Source organism: Rhinolophus hipposideros (genome assembly GCF_964194185.1).
Source record: "Rhinolophus hipposideros genome assembly, chromosome: 21".
In the NCBI taxonomy this organism is placed as follows: domain Eukaryota; kingdom Metazoa; phylum Chordata; class Mammalia; order Chiroptera; family Rhinolophidae; genus Rhinolophus; species Rhinolophus hipposideros.
Window position 1 is genome coordinate 36,607,612 of NC_138067.1, and position 24,283 is coordinate 36,631,894.

Below are 24,283 nucleotides of genomic sequence, written 5' to 3' on the forward strand. Positions count from 1 at the left end.
AAATGCATTTCATGAACAAATTAAAGGAGAAAAAAGAAAAAACATATATTAAATGATTACAGTAGGATAATTGGTAGACAGAATAATGCTTCCCCCCTCCCAAGATGTCCAAGTCCTAATCCCCAGAACTTGTGAATGACTATGTTATTTTACATGGCTAAATGAGACTTTGCAGATATACTTAAATTAAGGAGATTTTGAGATGAGATTATCTTGGAATATCTGAGTAGGCCTAATGTAATCACGAAGTCCCTTTAAGAGGAAGACAAGAGGATCAGTCAAAGAGGAGATGTGAAGACAGAAGGAGAGGTCGGAATCATGTACTCTGAAGATGGAATAAGGTGCCTTGAGCCAAGGAATACAGGTAGCTGCTAGAAGCTGGAAAAGTCAATAGATTAACTCCCCCCCACCATCCCATTCAGTGGTGCAAGGAGCACAAAATGTACAAGAAGTACGAAGTCAGACAATTAAGTTCACAAACTCATCCTAGAAAAAGTGCTCCATACCTCATTGCTGAATATCACTACAGTCACCTTCGAAGTACACCCCTTGGGAAGCTATGCACTGACCCCAGCACCTAGTCCACCCTTCAAAGTAATTTTGGAACTCTTTTTCTGGAATGGCCATCAGAGCTGTCATCGTATTGCCCTTGATGTCCTGTATGTCATCAAAATGTCTTCCTTTCAATATTTCCTTTATCTTTACGTAAAGAAAGAAATCATTGGGAGCCAGATCAGGTGAACAGGGAAGGTGATCCAATACAGTTATTTGTTTACTGGCTAAAAACGTCAGTGCTTTGTGAGCTGGTGCGTTGTTGTGATGCAAGAGCCATGAATTGTTGGCGAAAAGTTCAGGTTGTCTAACTTTTTCATGCAGCCTTTTCAGCACTTCCAAATAGTAAACTTGGTTAACTGTTTGTCCAGTTGATACAAATTCATACTGAGTAATCCCTCTGATATTAAAAAAAAAAAGGTTAGCAACATCGTTGCAACAAGTTCACGAACTTAATTGTCTGACTTATGACTGAAGACTGACTTAATTGTCTTCATATGCACATATATCATCAATGGTAAGAAACAACTTTGGAATGGGGCACATAGTATAGTCCTCTGCCAACCTCATTTAACAGAGACTATGTTGTGGGTTTTATATAAAATCGCTGCTCCTGTTGCTGTCAGTTATTCAATTTAGTTAGAGGAGAAATACCAACTGGTTTTCTGGGAACACTAAAACAGTCATTAATTATGTCGCAGCAACAGCTGCTGAAGCTTGTTCTGGATTTTACACTGGTACTCTGCCTAAATAAAGCCTCATGCAGCTGATGTTCACCTATATTTGTTGTTACACAAAGTTATCAGTATAAATTGCCACTGCTACTAGTTTTTCATGGGTTGCCAAGCCAAGAAAAATGAACCTACTGAGACTGAATTAACAGCATCAAAAATTAAGCACATTTTCATAAACATATACCTTCTATAGGACCCAGCCAATCCACTGCTAAGTATCTATCTAAGAGAAATTAAAACAAAGATCTAGACGAAGACTTGTACCCAAATGTTCATGATAGCTTTATTTGTAATAGTCTCAAACTGAAAACAACACAACTATTCATCAACAGGTGATTGTATAAACAAATTGTGGTACCCTTACTCAGCAATAAAAAGAAACAAACTACTGCAACACACAACATGGATTAATCTCACAATATCTGAGCAAATGAAGCCAGATACCAAAGACATTGTATGATTCCACTTATATGAGGTCCTAAAACAAGCAAGGTGAATGTAGGCAGATGGAAGTCAAGAGTGAGTACCTCAGAAGGGGACAGTGGTCACTGTCTAGGAAGGAGCCAAGGACCTTTCTGAGGGAATAGAAATATTCTATCTCTTGATCTGGGTGGTAGATACACAATTATCTACATTTGATGCATACTTAAGATTTTTATATTTTACTACATGTAAATTATACCTCAATTTTTAAAAAGGGAAAGAGAAAAAAAGAAATTAAAATAGCCCTTCAGTCATTAAGGAAGTGGGTGGAGAAGTTTTAAAGACATTAGTCAGGGATAGAGTAAAGAAAAGGAAAGAAGTAATGATGGCAAACAGCCTGATACCTGTGGAGTAATCAAAGGCCTACCAATATTTTAGACCTATGTGTAGGCTTTAAAGTACGAGAACTATAAGATGAAAATTACCATTATAATCAAATGTCTCTAAAATTCAATTTGGCAGGTTTAATACTCAACATACTTTTATCTAGATATATAAAAATAATTTTGTAACCTTATGGTGGCATGAGAAAACCTCTTGGTCTCTTCTCCTAAAATTACAAGTTACAGAACTATAATTCAACAAAGTATTCCTGGCTCAACACACAAACATGTCTGAGAGATGTGCACATTGAGACATCTGAAGGGGGGGACATCACAGTGAGCAGGGTGGCGGGATGGAGGGAAGGATAGAGACAGGAGCTGCATATCCACTCTGGTGCTTGCTGTGGTCACAGTGGACATGATAGAAGTGGCAGCCATGGAAGGTTAGGTTGCAACCACCACTGTGCTGACCAGAGGTGCGGAGGCAGCAGCATTCCAGCCTGAGTGGCCAGTGCACATTGAGCCTGAGACCAGGGACAGGGGTAGAGAGGCAGTGGAAAGTGTGGTGGCCGTGGTTGAGCATACACCATCACCAGGGAACTACAGCTGCAGAAGCATGAATCCACTCCCCTGCACTCCCATAGTCTGCCCAGCATTATAACCCTTCCTTGGCAGGTCAGGAAGGGGCAGAAGCAGCATTCCAGCCTAAGTGGCCTATACTCATTGCAGGTAAACCCAGTAGAAAAAAAACAAAGCTGCAGGCCCAAGAACATGCCTCCTCCCATTCACCCTTCCCCTATCCATCAGTAGAACCCAGTAGAGGCAGCTGGGCCACCTCAGATAGTGTGGCACAGCTAGTGACTTCTGGTCGTAGGGGAACAGTGCCAGGAACTCACAGGTACCGAGCCCCATTGTCCATGCTCTGAGATCACGCAATCCAGTCAGACAGGGGATACCCACCTCCCTAGGGAATATGGGGCATTTTCCATGGCAAAGGTGACACCGCACCACAGAGTTCCCAGAAGTCAAATGAGACCAGGTAAGAGGAAACAAACTTGCACTATAGTACCATCTACTGAAAAACAAAAGAAAGACTTCTACTTATCAACCCGCTAAGTGGTTAAAAGCAAAACAGAAAGATTTCAATCTCTCAAATGACCAGGCAGAGAAATAATCCATGAAGTACTATGAATAACCAAGGTAACAAGGTAGCTCAGAAAAAAAATGAAAAGGCTCCAGAAAATAAACTAAAAGACATGGAAATATGTGATTTAAATGACAGAGAATTCAAAATTGCAGTTCTAAAAAGTCACAAGATACAAGAAAACTCAGAAAGGCAGTTCAATGAACACAGGAATAAAACCAATGAACAGAGGGAATACTTCACTAAAGAGACTGAAACTGAAAAAAAAACAAACAACAAAACATAAATCTAGAATTGAGACACATATCATAAAAAATAGGAAATGGAGGGGAAAAATCATAGATACCCCAAAAGTAAAAGACAGAAACACAAGGGAAAAGAAACAATGGAGACAGAGCAAGCACAGGACAAAAGATAAAATGGCCATAGGAAGTCCTCATAGATCAATAATCACTCTAAATGTAAATGTTCTAAACTCACCAATTAAAAGCACAGAACAGTGGAAGGGATGAAAAAACAAGACTCGACTGTTTGTTGCCTTCAGGAGACCCATCTCAGCTACAAAGACAAACATAGACTCAAGTGAAGGGGTGGAAGGTGATACTCCAAGCAAATGGCTTCCAGACAAAAGCAGATATAGTTGTCTTATATCTGACAAACTAGATTTCAAGATAAAAAAGGTAATGAGAGACAAAAATGGACATTTTATAATGATAAAAAGGACAATACACCAAGAAGACAAAACACTTTTCAATACGTGTGCAGCCAGCCTGGGAGCACCAATATATAAAGCAAGTACTAACAGTCCTAAAGGGAGAAACTGGCAAAAATACAGTTCTAGTAGGGGATGTAAATACCCCATTGACAACAATGAATAGATCATTGAAACAGAAAATCAATAAGGAAATATTGGCATTAAATGATACATTAGACCAAGTGGACAAAATCCACATTTACAGGGCTTTCCATCCCCAAGCAAGAGAATATATATTCTTCCCTACTGCACATGGAACATTCTCAAGGATAGACTGCATTTGAGGGCACAGTGCTAGTTTCAATAAATTTAAGAAGACTGAAATCATACCAAGCTTATTCTCTGACCACAATTGTATGAAACTAGAAATCAACTACAAAAAGAAAGGTGGAAAAAACCACAAATATGTGTAGATTAAACAACATGCTACTGAACAACTATTGTGACAAAGAATAAATAAGAGATCGAAAGATGCAGAGAGACAAATGAGAATGACAATACAATATATTAAAAATTTTGGGATGCAGATATCTAGTCAAGATGGCACAGTAGGTAAACGTACATATTGGTACGTGCTTACCTTTTCTCACTACCACATCAAAATTATAACTAAACCGCAAAACAACCATCATTGAGAATCACCTAAAATTTTGCTGAACAAAGCCCTATAACTAAGGACACGCTGAAGAAGCCACCTCGAGACTGGTAGGAGCGGCAGAGATGCAGAACAGGCTGGCCCCAAACCCGCGTGTGACCATTAAAAATCAGGAGGGATATCTCGGCTGCAGAGGTCCCCCTGAAAGAGTGAGGGGTCATGGCTCCTCCCCAGCCCAAGGTTCTAGTCCCGGGGAGAGAAGTCCCATAATTTCTGGTTGTGAAAACCATCAGGGATGGTAGCTGAGTGAGACGGAGGGAGGCTGGAGTCCCAGGCGCTCCTCTTAAAGGGACTGAGCGTGGACTTGCTCACTGACTGAATCACTGGCTGTGAGCTCCAGCGCTGGGGCAGCAGCTGAAAAGGCAGCAGGGACATTCCAGCCTGACAATTAAGGTCTGACAATTACGTTTGCAAACTCATCCTAGAAAGAGCTACATACCTCATTGCTGAATATCACTATGGTGAACTTTGAAGTACTCCCGTTGGGAAGCTATGTACTGATGCCAGTGCCTAGTTCACCCTTCAAGGCAATTTTGGAACTCTTTTTCTGGAATGGCCATCAGAGCTGTCCTCTTATTATCTTTGATGTCCTGAATGTCATCAAAATGTCTTCGTTTCAATATTTCCTTTAACTTCAGGTAAAGAAAGAAGTCATTGGGGGCCAGATCAGGTGAGTAGGAAGGGTGTGCCAACACAGTTATTTGTTTACTGGCTAGAAACTCCCTCATAGACAGTGCCGCGTGAGCTGGTGCATTGTCGTGATGCAAGAGCCATGAATTGTTGGTAAAAAGTCAGGTTGTTTTCTTATGACTTTTTCATGCAGCCTTTTCAGCACTTCAAAATAATAAACTTGGTTAACTGTTCAGTTGAGACAAATTCATAATGAATAATCCCTCTGATATTAAAAAAAGTAACATCATTTTGACTCTTGATTTGGACTGATGGAAATTTTTTGTTTGTGGAGAATTGGCTGACTTACACTGGGCACTTTTATGCTTTGTTTCAGGGTCATATTGGTACATGCATGCTTCGTCACCAGTGACAACATGGCCCAAAACACTGTCTTGCCTCTCCAAAAGGTCTTGCAAACTTTGACTCTCCTTTGCTGGTGTTCATTAGTGAGCTCCTTCAGGACCATTTTTGCACACACCTTTCTCATGCCAAGATTTTCAGTTAAGATTTTCCTGTTTCTCTATCAATGTTTACTTTGTCTGCTATGCTTCTCACAGACAGCCGATGATTTTGACAGACAATTTGACGAATTTTTGCAATGTTTTCATCTGTTCTGCTTGTTATGGTTGCCCTGACCTCTCTTCATCAGTGAGGCATTCTTCCCCCCCAGAAAAATGTTTAATCCATTTGTACACTACCATTTTCTTCATGGCATTATCCCCATTAATTTGGACTAACATGTCACTGATTTCATTGCCACTCTTGCCAAGTTTAACAATAAATTTAATGTTTGTTCATTGCTCTAATTCAAGCTCAGACATTCTCGCGATGGCATCAAAAACATGCAACAACAATAATGAATGCCACTCAGCATAAATGCCACATAAATGTTATAAGCAATTTGTAAAACACTAAGCAGAGAAAGATCTGGAATTGTTAAGATTAAAAGTAATGATTTGTTAAGCTCAGATGAAAAGAAATCTGGAGATTTTAAACCATTCATAGTCCTGTACCTGAAGAATGAGGTTACACAGGAATGTTACTTTCTAAGGTAATTTGTTCTGTAATTCTCTCTATTTCTTAATAAATTTAATTACTTTTATAAATTTTCAAAGTTCCATAGTAAAAATCAAACGTAGAGAAAACCTTTAGATGATGAAAAGCAAGTACCTACATCTCCCTTTAAAAAATTAATTTATTTTCTAATTACAGTTGACATACAATAAATTAGTTTCAGTTGTACAACATGGTGATTAGACATTTATGTACCTCACAAAGTGATCACTGCAATAAGTCTAATACCTATCTGACATCATACATAGTTATTACAACAATATTATTGACTATATTTCCTATTCTGTACTTTACATCCCTGTGACTATTTTCATAACTGGCAAATTGTATTTATTAATCCCTTCATCATTTTTACCCCTCCCGTCTGGAAAAAACAATAATTTCCCTGTATCTATGAGTTTGTTTTTGTTTTGTTTGTTCGTTTATTTTGTATTTTTTAGATTCCACAAGTAGGTGAAGTCATGTGGTATTTGTCTTTTTCTGTCTGACTTATTTCACTTAGCATAATAACCTCTAGGTCCATCCATGTTGGTGCAAATGGATGCCTTTCATTTCTTTTGCTTTTCTGATTGCTCTGGCTAGAATTTCCAATACTAAGTTGAATAAAAGTGGTGAAAGGGGACATACTTGTCTTGTTCCTGGTCTTAAAGGAAAATTTTTCAGCTTTCCACTGTTGAGTATGATGTTAGCTGTGGGTTTGTCATATATGTACTTTATTAGGTTGAGGTATTTTCACTCTACCCCACTTTGCTGAGAGTGTTTATTAATGGATGCTGGATATTGTCAAATGCATTGTCTGCATCTGTTGATATGATCATATGGTATTTATCATTTTTTAATGGGTGTATCATGTTAATTGATTTGTGGATATTGTACAAACTTTACATTCCAGGAATCAATCCCACTTGATCATAGTGTATGATCTTGTTAATATATTGCTGAATTTGGTTTGCTAGTATTTTGTTGAGGATTTTTCCATTTATGTTCATCAAGGATATTGGCCTATAATTTTTTTTGTAATGTCTTTATCTGGTTTTGATATCAGGATACTGCTTGTCTCATGAGTTGGGAGTCTTCCCTCCTCTTCAATTTTTTGGAATAGTTTGAGAAGGATAGGTACCAATTCTTCTTCAAGTGCTTGGCAAAATTCACCAGTGAAGCCATCTGGTACAGAACTTTTGTTTGTTTGGGAATTTTTTTGATTACTGATTTGATTATGTTAGTTGTTATTGGTCTATTCAGATTTTCTTTTTCTACCTGACTCAGTCTTGGATGTTTCTAGGAATTTATCCGTCTTCCAGATTGTCCAATTTGCTGGCATATAATTATTTGTATTTTCTCAAAATCCCTTGTATTTCTGTGGTGTGAGTTGTCACTTCTCTTTCATTTCTGATTTTACTTATTTGGGCCCTCTCTGTTTTTTTCTGGCTAAAGGTTTATCAATTTTATCTTTTCAAATAACAAACTTTGGTTTCATTGATCTTTTCTATTGTTTTTCAGGCTCTCTTTCATCTATTTCCACTCTGATCTTTATAATTTCCTGTATTCTACTAACGTTGGGTTTTGTTTCTTCTTTCTCCAGTTCCTTTAGGTAGAAGGTTAGGTTGTTTGAGATTTTTCTTGTTTCTTGAGGTAGGCATGTATTGCTATGAATTTCCCTCTTAGGTGTGGTTTGGCTGTGTCCCATAGATTTTTGAATCATTGTGTTTTCATTTTAATTTTCTCAATGTGTCTTTGACTTCTTTCTTGATCTCGTTGTTAACCTATTCATTGTTCAATAGCATGTAGTTTAGCCTTGATGTATTTGTATGTTTTTGCTTTTTTCTTGTTATTGATTTCTAGTTTCATACCATTGTGAACTGGGAAGATGTTAGATATAATTTTAATATTCTTAAATTTACTAATACTTGTTTTGTGGCCTAACATGTAGTCTATCCTGGAAAATGTTGTTTTTGGGTGAAATATTCTAAAAATATCAATTAAGTCCATCTTGTCTAATATGTCATTTAAAGCTGTTTCCTTGTTGATTTTCTGTCTGCATGATCTATCCATTAATGTCAATGGGGTGTTAATGTCCCCTACTATTACTGCATTACTGTTGACCTTTCCCTTTATGTCTATCAATATTTATCTATTTAGGTGTCCCTATGTTGGGTGCATAGATGTTTACATGTGTTATATCCTCTTTTTGGATAGATCCCTTTATCATTATGAAATTCCCTTCTTTGTCTCTTGTCACAGCCTTTGTTTTAAAGCCTATTTTGTCTGATACAAGTGTTGCTACCTCAGCTTTTTTATTCATTTCCATTTGCATGAAACATCTTTTTCTAACCTTTTATTTTCAGTCTGTGTGTGTTTTTCAATCTGAAATGGGTCTCTTGAAGGCATTATACATATAGGCCTTGTTTTTTATCCATTCAGCCACCCTGTCTTTTTTTTTTTTTTTTCAGAGTGGCATTTGTTTTTATTAGAAAACCCCATTTGGTAAACACGTCCCTCACCCAGAACAGAGACTGGGTCGCCTCCAAGAGTCCCACAGCTTTCGTTTTACCTCCCGCCCTCTTCTGATGGGCGGGCAGGCGATGGGGCTGGTGTTAAGCAGTCCCCAGCGCCCCCTCCTGCGCCCCTGGGAGCGTCACACTGCCAGCAGCAACCCCCACGGCACCTCAGGGGCGCGCCCAAGGGCCCTGCCAGATCAAGGCTGTTGCCGACGGCAGTCCTGCTTGTATGGCTTCAGGAGGGGACCAAGCGGCTCTGGACTCCTGGGCCTGGCCCTTCACTCTGGTTGACAGCAGGGCAGGATCCAGGAGGCGGCCAGACTGAGGGAGAGGGCTGCGTCTGAGGTACCTTCTGGAGTCTAGAAAGCACCTAGATTTCTCGGGGAAGGCTGTGGGCAGCACACTCAGTTCTTCTTGGCTTTGGGGGTGTCGTATTTCCGCTTGCTGGAGTACCACAGCAGCAGGGGGACGCCGATGGAGGGCAGGGTCATGACCCCGAAGGCTGACCAGTCCAGAAAGTGGGGCGAGAATCTTCGGTCAAACTCGCTGAGCCAGGATTCCTCCCTGCCCTGGGGTGCTGGTGAAGCCGATCACAACGGGCCCGTCCTCCTGGGCCAGGTAAGTAATGGTTGCTGAGGTGAAGTTGAAATAGCCAGCCTTGAGGGGATGCAGGACCACGGTGTGGGACACGTTGCTAGCAGGGGCAATCCAGTCCCATTTGACATTGAGCATTCCAGAGACGATGCCAAAGTCCTCTGGAGGGAAGGAGTCATCAGACAATTCCACATCTAATGCGCACTGGAGCCAACGTTGTAGATGTTGTACTGCAAGGTCAGGTCTCGGCCCTCCACCGGGTATCTGCTCAGCAGTGACTAGGAAGCCAAAAGCCTGGCTCCTTCCTCTGCCTGAGTGACAGCAAATAGTGCCAAGGCCACAAATGCCAGCAGCCTCATCGTGTTCAGCCCAAAATCCTTTCCACCCTATGTCTTTTGTTTGATGCATTTATCCCGTTTACCTATACAGTAATTATTGACAGGTATGTAGTTATTGCTTTTATTGTCTGTGTTTGTAGTTCTCTTTCTTTCTTATTCTTTTGTTCTCTTCTCTTGTATGCTGATGGGTTTCTATAGTGTTATATGAACCCAAACAGGCCCACACCAAGACACACCATAATTAAAATGCCAAAACTGAAAGACAAAAAGAGACTTAAAAGTAGTAAGAGAAAAGTATTTAGTCATGCACAATGGAGATCCCATAAGACTATCATCTTTTTCTTTTTCTACCCCCCCTTTCTCCCATTCCCTCCCACCCCAACTCCGGTTCAAGTCATTGTTTCTAAGTCTAGTTGTGTAGGACACAGCTGCCTGACCCATGTTGGTATTTTGAGCCTTGTGTTTCCCCCAGCTGATGCAGTTGGTTGCCAGTCGTCAGCCAGCCGCTCATGGCAGCACAGGTAGTCCATGGCAGTACATAGTAGCCCACGGCAGCTCACAGCAGCCCAGCTCCCGGGAGAGCTGTTGTTCATAATCTTCGCTTGTAGAGGGCACAGCTCACTGGCCCATGTGGGAATCCAACCAGCGACCTAGGCATTGGGAGCTTGGTGCTCCAACCACCTGAGCCACTGGGCCGGCCCTATCATCTTTTTCAACAGAAACTTTGCAGTTTGGATTCCTTTCTCTTTTTTTATTGTATAGCTCTTATAGATTTTTAGTTTGTAGTTACCATGTCCTTCATGTATGCCATTTATGTTTTTAGCATTCTATTTTAACGTGATGGTATCTTAAGTTTGAATACATTCTAAATCACTACAATTTTTATTCACCCCCTCCACATTGTGTTTTTATCATTTTTAAACTCCTTTTGCATGTTTTTTTCTGTTCTTTAATTTATTTTTGTAATTACACAGGACCTTCTAACTTTCCTTTTAACTTTTTTGTTAGTTTTACACTTTGTTGATCCACTGCTTTTATTGTTTGTCCTGTCAGTGATATTTTTTTTAATTTCTTATTTTATTTTCTTATTCATTTTTTATTTTTTCTTTTCTACTTAAAGAAGTCCCTTTAACATTTCTTGTAATACTGATTTGGTGGTGATGACCTTCTACAGTTTTTTCTTGCCTGGGGAATTCTTTATCACTCCTTTGATTCTAAATGACAGACTTTCTGGGTAATCTTGGTTGCAGTTTTTTTTTTTTTTATGAGGAAAAACAAATATTTCTTAAGAAATTTAAAGACTCAGGTCTGGAGAACTAGAACCCCATGAGAGAAATCTCTGCCGGGCCATAGTTCAAGGCTATTGCACATGAAGGGGGTTGGGCTCTCCACTCAGCTGGGGGACGGTCCAGAGCTCCATGGAACCTCCCAGACAGCCCACCTACAGGTGGCTCCCATGGTGTCTGACCCATCCGGCTGGTGCTGGGAGCAGCAGAAGTGGCAGATCCAGGGGTGGCTGAGTCACCTACTAGAGCTCTTCAAAGAAGGCCACTTGGGATTTGGCACTCTGCAAGGTGAGTTTGAGGGCTCAAATGCAGATAGGTCTTCTGCCTTGGGCTTGAGGCTTTTTAATGGTATTGTGCTTGCTGCTGGTGCCAACCCCGTCGGAGTTCTCGTTATGCAGAATATCCAAGGCCATCTTTCAGTTTCAGGGCCTCAATCTCAGTCTTGAGTTTATTGAGCTGCTCCTGCAGATGCTTCCTCTTCTCCATATACTCCACTTTCTCTTTTTCTATCTCCACGGAAAGCTGCTTCATGTCAACATCCTTGAAGTCGAACAACAGGCTGTCTCCAATGAGGCTGAAGTATGGTATGTCAGGAGGCAAAGATGCTGGAATTGGGTTCATGGATGGGTATGTGGGCTTGGTGGTGATTCCACGACTTTTGCTTGGCTCTTTGCGAGCTTCCTACATGTCCTGCTTCAGCTGATCAGCCTCCTCAGCCCTCCTCTCTGACTCCTCAGCCATCTTCAGTGCCAGCACCTTAGCCTCTAGCACCTTCTGCTCCATCAGGCGTTTCTCTTCCTCCGTCCGAATGGCTGTGGCCTTGATGCATTGCATTTCCTGTTCAGCCTCTGCGGCCTTCAGTGCCAGGAGTTTTGTCTTCTCCTCAGTGATTTGGGCCTTCTCCGCCAACAGGTCAGCCGTCTCCTCAGACCGCATGAGTGCTTCGTTGGCCATTGTCGCTTATTCTTTCATCTGCAACAGGCTCCTCTCCAACTTGTCCCTCCTGCGTTCAGCCTCCTCCCTTATCTGCTTCTCTTGAGCAAGGCGCTGCTGCTCCACCTCTTTCTAGCTTTCCCCTCCCTGGGCTTTCATCTGCTGAACTTCCAAAGAATCGGCCTTCCTTCTCCTCATGGAAAGGTCATGGTTCCCGATACAGAGCTGAAGAATCAGTTTATTAACGCGAAGCTTTGAGGAGTTAAACTTGAAGACATCAATTTTCTTATCCAATGGTTTAATTGGAAACTCCTTGTCACTGTATGAGATGTTTCGGATTTCATTCCATGGGAAGGAGATCTTGGGGGCCAGTCTGTTCTCAGGGTCATAGATGTGAAACCCCAGAGCATCCACTCCAAGCAGCAGCTCTGTGCCCTTTTTATTTCGGATTGCAAAGTAGTTCACGCCATACATCTCCAGGTCCTGAGCTACCTTCAAATATTCCACTTCAGTTTCATCCCTGGCTCGGCCTTGGTGTTCTGCATACCAGGTTGTAATCCTCTCCTCCCACATTTCTGGAGTCATTTGATACAGATTAATTACTCTTTTGGGAAGCAATTCCTCTTGGGCCCAAAATCCCTGCTTGTGAACAGAGGGGTTGTAGTCATCGAACTTAGCCTGGACGGCGTAAGAAGCCAGGAGCACAGAAGCCTTGGGAGGGAGCAGATCTTTTCATATGAAATCTTCTTGACCTGCCAGAAGAATAAATGTTGTGTGATCTCCTGAACCAGCTCCTCCTTGGCATTCTCAGGATAAAATTTGGCGAGGAAGTGAAAGGTGACTGGCTCTTCCTTTGAAACGTCATGATCCAGCATCTTCTTGTCCATTTTGAGCCAGGCCACAGTGTCCTTGATTGTGTACTGCAGTCCCAAGAACCAGGATTCCCGAAGCCCCACGGTTGGGCACACCAAATCAAATAGGCCCTTCCTTTTCCACTTCATCTCGCAATTAAACTCCATCTCTGTGTCCATGGTGACGATTCGCATGGTGAACATGTTAAGCTGCTTCCTCTTGAGTGAGCTAAAGCTCATGCGGGAAGCGATGGCCCGGGCCATGGTGGGGTCTTAGGCCTGGGACCCTCGCATCCTGAGGCCAGAGCTTTGGGACTGTTAGCCCCCCTGGATGAGCTCCATAGGCCTCAGGGCCACCATGGTGGCTGGCCGGCCAGTCTGGGAGCTGTCTGAGCTGTGGGGGCCCCAAGCGGCCATCATGGGCCGTGAGGACCCTGCCCCGGGAGTGGAAAGGGGGAGTTGTGGTCTGAGCCCCTACAGCGGTAGGAAGGGAATGCCTGGTTGTAGACTTCTGCCTTTCATCACTTTGACTATTTCATGTTATTCTCCTCTGGCCAGCAAAGTTTCTGTTGAAAAAGCTGATAGTCCTACGGAAGCTCCATTGACTATTTTTCTCCTGCTACTTTTAAGACTCTCTGTCTTTAACTTTTGATATTTTAATTATGGCATCTTCGTGTGGGCCTATTTGGATTCAAATTGTTTGGGATTCTCTGTCCTTTTTGGATTTGTATGTCTACTTCCATTGCCAGATTAGGGAAGTTTTCAGTCATTATTTCTTTAAATAGGTTTTCAATCCCTTCTTCTCTTCTTCTTCTAGGGCCCCTATTATGTGAATGTTGGTATGCTAGATGTTGTCCCAGAGGTTCCTTAAACTATCCTAATTTTTAGGATTCTTTTTTTCTGTTTGCTGTTTTGATTGGGTGACCTCTGCTACCTTGTCTTACAGATCGCTGATTTCATCCTATACTTCGTCTCATTGGCTGTTGATTCCCTCTAATGAATTCTTCATTTCAGTTTTTATAATCTTCAGTTATGATTGGTTTTTATTGTTATACTCGCTTTTTTCTTTTTCTTTTTTTTTTTTTTAGAAGGACATAGCTCACAGTGGCCCATGCAGGGATCAAACAGACAACCTTGGTGTTATTAGCACCACGCTCTAACCAACAGAGCTAACTGGCCACCCTCTGTAATCTCCCTTTTTGATGGTTTCTTTGTTGAAGTTCCCACTGAGTTCTTTTATTCTACTCTGAAGTTCATTGAGCATCGTTATTACCAGTGTTTTGAACTCTGTAGATTGCTTGCCTCATTTTGTTTTCTTTTTCTGGAGGTTTCCCCCGCCATTCTTTCATTTTGGATATGTCTCCTCATTTTGGCTCACTTGCTGTATTTGTTTCTACTTATATGTATTCAGTAGATCTGCTACATCTCTTAGTCTTTGACAAAGTGGCCTTATGTAGAAGGTGTCCTTGAGGCTCAGTGGCAAACTCCCTTTCAACTGAGCTGGGTGCTCCAGGGGTGTCTTCTGAGTGGGTTGTGTTTGCCTTGCTGTTGTACTTGGGCCTCAATTGCTCCTGGCACATCAGTGTGTGGGTTTGACTCTCAGGATGACTGGATCTGAGGGCTGTGACTACAGAAAATGAGCTGTCACGTGTAGGCTGACCCTACGGAGTAGAAGTCACTTTAGTGGGGATCTGATGCCAGCTGAGGCCCCTTTTATGTGTGTCAGTTGTGGATGATTGGGTGGTATTCTGGTGCAGTCTGAATCTTGTTACCAAGTATGTTGGGTCTGGAGACTCTTGGGAGGGTCTCCTGTGTAGGCCAAGGTCTGTCACCACTAGTATAGGGCTGGAGCTCCTTAGTAGAAGCTACAAAGTGATCTATGGTTGGTTGCTAATTATGTTGTGCATGAGGTGCTTGGGAGAGGATACACTGTGAACCAAGGCCAGCTGCCACTTCTGTGGGCTTGGTGCCCTTTGGTGGGCATTACAATGCAAGCTGAGGCCAGCTGCCACTTGTGCCTGGCTTGTTATCGCTTAGTTGGGAGTTGTTATAGGCCAGGACTGGCTGCTGCTCATGCCACGTTTGGAGCTGCCTGATGAGAATTAAAATGTAACTTGAGTCTGGTCACCACTTGTGCTAGGTTTGGACCCATTTGGCAGGAACTTCAATGTACGTGAAGGTTGGCTGCTGCTTATATGGGGTTTGTGTACCTTTGAGACAGTCTGCAACATGAGGGCAGCCACCACTTGTGAGGGATTTGAAGACTTGAAAAAGTCTGCAGCACAAGCTCGGACAGTCACCACTTGTTTGGGGTTTGTGGTCCTTTGAATGAGTCTGCAGCATGAGCCAAGCCTGTGAAGGAGCTGCTGGAAGAGGCTCAGGCTGGGCAAGTGAGTTGGGTGTGGCAAACAGTATTAGCCAGGTTAATGGAGAGCACAGATTTGACGCCTACCTGTGCCAGGCTGGCTGGCTGAAAGGAGAGCTCAACAAAGGAAGTCCCTGCCAGCACTTCTGTCCCCAGAAGGATGCCCCACCCCTTGCCTTGCCAGCCCGCAGCTGAAGTTAGTCAATTTAGTTCCCCTGTATGTCCCTGGTCCTTTTTGAGCTGTTCCCCTGCACTCGAGCTTGGAGTGAGTGAGTCTGTGCACTAGCCCTTTAAGAGCAGCATATGTTGGTCTCCCATAGCCCTTTCTCTCTTTGGCACACAATTCCCACTGGTTTTCACAGCTTGATGTTATGGGGATTCCTCTTCCTGGCACTGACGCCCTGGGCTGGGGAGCCTGGTGTGAGGATGGGACCTCTCGCTCCTCAGGGGATTTCCACAACTAAGATATCTCTCCCATTTCTTAATCACACGATGGATATGGGACCTGCCCAGTCTGCATCTCTGGCCCTCCTGCCAGTCTTAACATATATTTTTTATATCCTTAGTTATAGGAATTTTATTCAGCTAGTCTTCAGGTGGTTCTGTGATGGCAGTTCTATATAATTTAGTCGTAAGTTTGATGTGATCATGGGAGGCAATCTCAGCATTTACCTACTCCCCCATCTTTTTTTCCTTCATTATGCATTTTAAGTATCAATATGTGCATGTTTCATTTTTAGTTATAAATTTTCTAGTCTGTTATAACTAATTTCCCATCTTGACCAGAAGTCAAAATAGCAGTGCTTAAAGAGTGGTTTGGGAAATTCTAGGCATCCCTTAGATCAAAATTATTTTCATAATAATTCCAAGACTTTATTTTCCTTTTTCACGCTCATTTTCTCATGTATAAAGTGGGGTTTCCCAGTCTACATGACCTGTGACATTGCTACAAACTGAATGCAGAAGCAAATGAGAATCCATCTTCCATTAAACCATTAAAGGTATTTGCAAAAGTGTACAACAATGCCACTCTTCCCATTAAGCATTTTTGTTTTAGAAAATAATTATTTTTCAGAAAATGCTATTTATGTTAACATTTAATAAATGTATTAATTTTTAAATGAATTTAAAAGTTTTAAAAATTTCAGTTTGAGAATTGCTGTTGCAAAACGCTCCACTGTCTTAGGTCAGATTCCATGGAACACAGAATGTGACATGGAAATTTATGATGAGGGTTATTAGGAAGAGCTGTTGGGAATATTATTTGTAAGGAAATGAGGGAAGCAGAATTGAGTGGAAGGTAAAATTGAACTGTGATGCAGTTGTAATCCTTTGGGGAGCTCTAGAACTGAGATGGCTCTTCAGACTTATTCTAAATTGAGCCAAAGGGGGCCAGGACGCCCCCAGGGAGGCAGTGTAACCTTGCATAATCCAATAATCCAATTGCAGCGTGCTTCATCCAAGAGAAATTCCTACACAGAGGAACTTGTGAGTTGTCAGTAGTCCAGATTCTCAGCAGTTGGTAGCACAAGTGCCTCAGTGCTGAGCGGGGGAATCTTGACAGCTCTGAGGTGTAGGTTACACTCTAGAGTTCCCTTAGAGATCAGGCTGAAATCACTCATGGCAGGCTATGGCTGATATCACAGCCTTGATTTATCCCTCTTTCCTGTCCTGCTTCCTCCAAACCTTTACCCTTCTTACTGGGAGAACTTCCTTAACAAATCACTTGCATAGGAATTCTCATCTCTAGTCTGCTTCTGGGAAACACAAGCTAAAAGAAGGTCCACAGTTGATCTCAATTCCATCCTCCAATCTTTTGTTTCTCCCTAGTCTGCTTAATTTTTAGCAAATGGATAACCAACCAGATAGTTGTTCTCCAAAAAAATGTAGGAGGTATCATTTATCTCTCTCCCTCATCTTTCATATCAGCAAACTTCAAATAAAGTTTGAAATATAGAATGGAAATTCTCCAGGAAGCAGCTCCCATGTATCCAAGTAAAGAGGGATTTATTGTGGTTTAATATTTTTTTCAGAGGTTATCTCAGTCACTTATACCTTATTTCTACTCACACTCCTTAGGAGAGTGAAAAAATTTAACTTACAGAGACCAGATCATCTTTTCACTGACATACCATCAGTAAGACATCCTTCCTAGACTTGAGATTCAGGTTTACTCTCCGGCACTTTATCTCACTCAATAAGCACAGCCACTATTATTAATGGGAGAGGACGAAAGAGGCACCTAAGGTGGTCCCTATGGACCATAAATGAAATTTAAAATTTTTCTGTTGACTACAAAGTAATGTAAAGAAAGGGGCAAAGGATTCAAATGAAGCATGAGCCAAATAAATAAACATGAAGAAGAAAATCAGAGAGACAAATTACAGATTAGACAAAGCAAAACAATCCAACAAAATATCTTGGAACTAAACATATTTACATAGGTTTTCTTGTGTAGGTAACACATGAACTTTAAAAACTATTTTTAGAAAGTCTACACAAATTAGGTGCACTCTCATAATTAGACTTAGCATAAAACCTATTAAAGAAGAGATTATGAAATGACAATACTCATTTAGATATTTAAGTTCTGGTAAGTTGTTCTTTTCATAAAAATCAGTTCCTCTTATTTACAATTATAAATCACTGTTGATCTTCAAAAATAGCTAATAGTAAAAACGAATATAGTCATGTTTGTACGTCACTAGTTTGAGAGAGAAATACTGAGTTTTGTGCAATCAGCTTCAAACAAATACAGGTGACATTCAAACATTTAATGCTGAAGTTCCCTTTTGATAAATTTCCCCAATCTTTACTCCTTTTAAAAATGGTGCTGATTTTTGTATGTGTGTGTCAAATAATATCGTAGAGATGGCATAATAAAATAATTACCTTAAGTAAGGGTTGGTTCCTGTATTGTTATAGAGAAAGAGGTCCTTTTAAAGGAACTCTTATTACTGCTCAGGATCTGAGACCACCACCACTTCCAACCAAAACTAGATAGGTTGTGTAAGTCAAGGGTCATGGAAAGAATAAAATGATCTGTAGAGTAAGAGTGAAGCAATTTTATAAAATTGCTTATGGCCACTACAAGAAAATAAAAGGTTTTCTCATTTCAAAATATTGTAAACAACTAACAATGATATTAACGCCTATGCAGGTTGTATGGAAACTTGCAGGGTAAGAAAAGTACTATCTCTGAATCAGTTTCTCAGGAAAATCCTATTCTCTTCACAATGTCTCAAAACATATTACTAATTAGTTAGCTATGAATCCAAAGAATCTATTTTCATATAATGCAAAACACACTGAGAAAGTAGGGATCATTAGTTGACCATGATGTCGTAAAACAGTACACAAAATCACATTTGATTTGTCACAGTGCTATCAGATTATAAAATTTTTAATAATTACATATTTACTTGAATCTAAGACACAATTGAGTAAAAGATGAATCCCAACTTCACAAATGTTAAAAAAGCATAAGATTGATAAAATATGATAATTTCATATTGTATAGTAAATACATTACTAATTTTCTGGAAATATTTTTGATAAAATAGTTGAGCACCTGATAGGGCATATGAATCCATTATTACATTTTCCTATGGGCATAGGCTTCCCCTCGCCCTACATTCTGAGAAATAACTACAAAAACACTATTAAGACGAGACACCCAGATTACCATTGTGTAACATTAACTTTTAAGATTTATTTTATATGCTAGCAATCTTTTTTTAAGGCATAAAAATTACAAGTAAAGCTAAAAGCTCCCTTTGATCAATACCCTCAATCCTAATCTCCTGCCAGAGACTACACTAACAATAATTTGGTATGTATCCTTCTAGTTCATTTTAAATAGTTTTACATACATCTTTCAATAACAAAAGCATAGTTCTGTTCCTTATAAATGATTTCATTCCAATTTACATGAATGTCATCATATAATATGTTTCACTCGGATCTTGATTTATTTTTCACTCGATATTTAGATAACTATCCATATTATAAAATACAGATCTAGTCCATTGCTTTTAACTGCTGTTTCCTATTCCATTATTTGAACACATCACATTTTATTAATCCATTATCATTCCATCAATATCTAGGTTGTTTTCAATTATCTATTTCTTATGCACATTTGTGAGTTTCTCTAGAATGTATATCCAGAAGTAGAACTACAAGTTCTTTTTGTCTTTTAAAAAATGCATCACTGCCTCAAAGTCATAAACAATATCTTTTATTTCCTTCCAAGGATTTCAGAGTTTGGCTTTTTCACATTCCAATACTCAAATCCTTTGGTATTCTGTTTATTTATATGTTGTAAGGTTGTATGTAACTTTATTTCCCCCAATATGGAGAGTCAAATACTCCAATAAATTCTCTGAACTATGTTATCAGTTCCCAAATGATTCATGGTGTCATGTCTAATATATACCAATTTCATTGTTTTATTCTTAGGCACTCTATTCTGTAAAATCTATTTCTTACCTATTCATGCCTAATACCACATACTATTTAGTGAGCATAACTTTATATGTGTAGTATATGGTAGAAGGTTTGTCCTCTCTGTTCTTTTTCAAAATTGTCTCAGCAATCCATAGACTTTTCACATGAATTTCAGAATATCCATAGACTTTTCACATGAATTTTAGAATAATTTTGTAAAGATCCTAGAAAATTCATGTTAGATATTTGGAACTATATTGAGTCTATAGATTAATTTTGGGAGAACTGACATACTGGGTTTTTCCAACTACATACATGGTATTTCTATTTAATTCAAGTCTTATGCCTATCAGTAAAGGTTTACAATTTTTCCATAAAGATCTGATTTTTTTGTTTATGCCAAGATATTTTAAAAGTTAAGTAAAGCATGGGTTGGATTTAAGAGGTCTTCTCTCATTTAGTACACTCGGCGTTTCTCACCTGTATGACCTCTCTTATGTATAGAAAGCGATGCTCTTTGAGAGAATGCTTTTCCACATTCATTACATTCAAAAGGTTTCTCACCTGTATGACTTCTCATGTGTATAATAAGTAATGAGCATTGAGAGAAAGCTTTTCCACATTTATTACATTCATAGGGTTTCTCCCCTGTATGACTTCTCACATGAAGAGTAAGGGATGAAATTCGAGAAAAGGCTTTATCACATTCATTACATTTAAATGGTTTTTCTCCAGTATGAATCTTTTCATGCTCAAGAAGATTTTGTCTCTGACTGAAAGCTTTTCCACACTGATTACAATGATACGGTTTCTCTCCAGTATGAATTTTCTCATGTTCAGTGAGATTTGATTTCTGACTAAAGGCTTTCCCACATACTGTACATGCATAGGGTTTCTCACCAGTATGGATTCTCTGGTGTCGAATGAGGTTAGACATCTGAATAAAAGCTTTCCCACATTCATTACATTCATATGGTTTCTCTCCAGTATGAATTTTTTGATGTGTAATGAGATTTTCTTTCCGGCTAAAGGCTTTTCCACATTCATTACATTCATATGGTTTCTCAGCTGTATGATTTCTCATATGTACTGTAAGGGAAGAACTTTGAGAGAATTCTTTCCCACATTCACTACATACATAGGGTTTCTCACCTGTATGACTTCTCATATGTATAATAAATACTGAGCATTGAGAGAAAGCTTTTCCACATTTATTACATTTATAGGGCTTTTCCCCTGTGTGACTTCTCATGTGTAAAGTAACTGATGACATTCGAGAAAAAGCTCTACCACATTCATTACATGCATAAGGTTTCTCCCCAGTATGTATTTTCTCATGCTCAATAAGATTTTGTTTCTGGCTGAAGGATTTTCCACATTCCTTACATTCATAGGGTTTTTCTCCAGTATGAATTCTCCCATGTTCAATGAGATTTGATTTCTGACTAAAGGCTTTCCAACAATCCTTACATGCATAAGGTTTCTCCCCTGTATGAATTCTCTGGTGTCTAATAAGGTTTGACATCTGAATAAAAGCTTTTTCACATTCATTACACTTGTATGGTTTCTCCCCGGTATGAATTTTTTGATGTGTAGTAAGATTTTCCTTCCTGCTGAAGGCTTTCCCACATTCCTTACATTTATAAGGTTTCTCTCCAGCATGTATTCTCCCATGTCTGATGAGGTCAAGTTTATGGCTGAAGTGTTGTCCACACTGATTACACTTAAAGGAAGTTACAACACTGGATGAGCAATGGTAAAATGGTTTCTCATACTTATTAAATTCATAGTTTTTCTCTCTCATATAGCCTTTCTCATAACTAAGTAAGTCTAAATTATGTTCCAAAGCCTTATCAAGGGAGTCACATTCATAGACGCTTTGTCTTGAAGTAACAATGTCTGAGCTCAGAGGAAATATTTTTGTAACATTTTTACATTCAATGACATTTTCCTTAATCAGAGTTTTCTTGGAAGTGGATGTGACTTTCCTCACAAGTGTTCCCTTTTGCTTCTTGATCTGTTCATCAACTTCCCAAACTTCTAAAATGGAGGACCAAAAATTATTACTTTTGAATTTTTCTGCTACTACACTATTAATAACATTTCAGAAATTTGTATGTGCTGTTGATCTTTGATGTTGGCTTTAGTCTCCCTATATTAAAGAAATCCAAAGTGCAAATGTCCCTAGTTCCTAAAGTTTGAGAAGTTAACTCCTACAGAAAATATTATGGACAGTAAATTGACATTTATAAACCCAAGTAGCTTTGATTGATTTAAAATTATACTTAAACAATGCAGAAATCAGTAAAATGAATGGAATGATTAAGATAAAAGGGTAAAGACATAAATGATGGACAAGGAGTCAAACAACTAGAGGATAAAACTAACACTTGTGGTTAAACACAGTGGATTAAATGTATATTTTTTTTTCTCCTCCTCCCTAAAATTCCATTAAAATGACAGTAAGAGAATAATGGGTCAAAACCACAAGAACCAAGGGAACAGGAGTGTAAAGAAGAATGAACAAGAAATTTCAACAAAATACTGGCAGATAAAAGGCATATAGGGAACTGTTAACTGATAGCAGGGTTAAGAAGTAAAAGTGCTACTGAAAATGCAAATGCCAAGCAACAACGTGCTATGGCCACAAAAAACTGGAAAAGCTAAAAAATTAGAGGATTCGGGTACTCAAAAGCTGGAGATGAGATTGGGGCTGAAAAAGAAGATTAATTTAAAGTCTGAATAGGGAGCAGTTACACTCCCTGTGGCAGGTATTATGAATCTGTTTAGGTAACATCTATTCCAACCTCCTACTATGTTTTTGCATTCCACAAAGGCTGAGAGTTGAAACTATATTTCTTAGACACACTTGCATATAGGACTCTGGATGTGATTTAGGTTTGCCATATAACATTTTAATACAGAAATAAATTAAGAGAGGAAAGAAAGTAGGCATTTTGCTTATGACATGACAACAGAAGTGGCAGGGTTCTGGAGTTCATAGCAGGAGAGGCACTTCCCTGGTTCAATCAGAAGTAATTTCTTGATCATAGTGGGAAAAGAAACTCACTTAGCAGCCTACTTCTGTGGTATGCTTTTGAGACTCATTCCTAAAAGCTTATCCTATAGCCAGTCTTTCAGTACTCCCAAAGACACATTTAATACTGTCATATAAATTCCTCCCTTCTTAAATTAGTAGTTGGTAGATTCTTATATCTGTAACTGAACCTTGACCAATACACCACCATACCCCAATTCACACAGGAAGTCGCCATGTACCCACAGCCCAAGCAGGAAAGGTAAGGCTTACTTTCTAGAGAAAATAAACCATAGAGGCTCTAGACTCTAGAGGAAAGGATACTAAAAAGCTAGGAATTACGTGAACACATATATTGAATAGTGAGACATCCAATCCCTTTTTGTTGCTTAGCCTCATGAATGCTGGCATGCACCTTCAGGAAAGAGGCAGAAAAATTAAAAACAGAACTCATAGAACTGGCATTTGGAACTCCACAAAAAAACTTCTATGTCCTAATTCAAACATTTCACAGTACATCTCCTACTCAAAAAGCATCAAAGTTTGTTAACTAAAATATTTTAATAATTTCTTTTTATCCTTTCATGTATCAAAATGAGGTAAACTAATGACACTGACGGATTCCTTGTTTAAACAAAGATTTTGAGTCTCATTAAAATTAAAACTATAGGGCCAGACTGGTGGCTCAGGCGGTTAGAGCTCCATGCTCCTAACTCTAAAGGCCACCGGTTCGATTCCCACATGGGCCAGTGGGCTCTCAACCACAAGGTTGCCAGTTCAATTCCCCAAATCCCTCAAGGGATGGTGGGCTGTGCCCCCTGCAAGTAAGATTGAACACGGCACCTTGAGCTGAGCTGCTGCTGAGCTCCCAGATGGCTCAGTTGGTTGGAGCGCGTCCTCTCAAACACAAGGTTGCCGGTTCGACTCCCACAAGGGATGGTAGCCTGCGTCCCCTGCAACTAGAAAACAGCAACTGGACCTGGAGCTGAGCTGCGCCCTCCACAACTAAGACTGAAAGGACAACAACTTGAAGCTGAATGGCACCCTCTACAGTTAAGATTGAAAGGACAATAACTTGATTTGGAAAAAAATCCTGGAAGTACACACTGTTCCCCAATAAATTCCTGTTCCCCTTCCCCAATAAAATCTTTAAAAAACAAACAAAAACAAAAAACAAAAACAAAAAGAACTATATAGAAACAAAGCAAAAAAAAAATTGGGCAAGTAGTAACTCTAGGAATGACAAAAAGATATATAAGGAAATGTAATTAATACTCATTTCTTGGCTAGCAGTAATGATATATCAACAATCAGAAGAGAACAAAGTAAGTAGTGAAAAAACTGATTTAGCCAAAAATTATGATATATCTATATTCAGAGAAAAAGAAAAGGGGAAGTGACAGTAGTGGTGAAAAGTACTAAACCTCATCTTTCATTAATATCAACTTGATGAAAATTTGAAAAATTACCAAAGAGCAGCTATCCAGAGAAATCTACCTCCCACCCTGTTCCTGAAATACAGATTACTTCTTTGTCCTACA

At 39.7% G+C, this 24,283-nt stretch overlaps 1 protein-coding gene and 2 pseudogenes across 9 annotated transcripts in view; all 3 read right to left on the reverse strand.

Moving 5' to 3' along the window:
- The window catches only part of ZNF568 (zinc finger protein 568), a 63,062-nt gene that overhangs the window by 19,124 nt on the left and 19,655 nt on the right, over positions 1 to 24,283 (reverse strand). For 2 of the 7 annotated variants that reach the window (XM_081032333.1, XM_081032335.1), the window contains one exon: positions 13,462 to 21,745. The exons of 4 other annotated variants lie outside the window; for them this stretch is intronic. In XM_081032333.1, coding sequence (XP_080888459.1) covers positions 20,163 to 21,745 — 1,583 coding nt within the window. In that variant the 3' untranslated portion in view covers positions 13,462 to 20,162. Of the gene's footprint in view, positions 1 to 13,461; positions 21,746 to 24,283 lie in introns of those variants that run through there. One more of the 7 variants, XM_081032334.1, reaches the window with a different exon arrangement.
- Positions 6,728 to 9,842, reverse strand: LOC308490105 (translocon-associated protein subunit beta-like; annotated as a pseudogene). The gene has a single exon. The product of its transcript is annotated as a translocon-associated protein subunit beta-like (transcript).
- LOC308490311 (merlin-like) lies at positions 11,410 to 13,155 on the reverse strand (annotated as a pseudogene). The gene has a single exon. The product of its transcript is annotated as a merlin-like (transcript).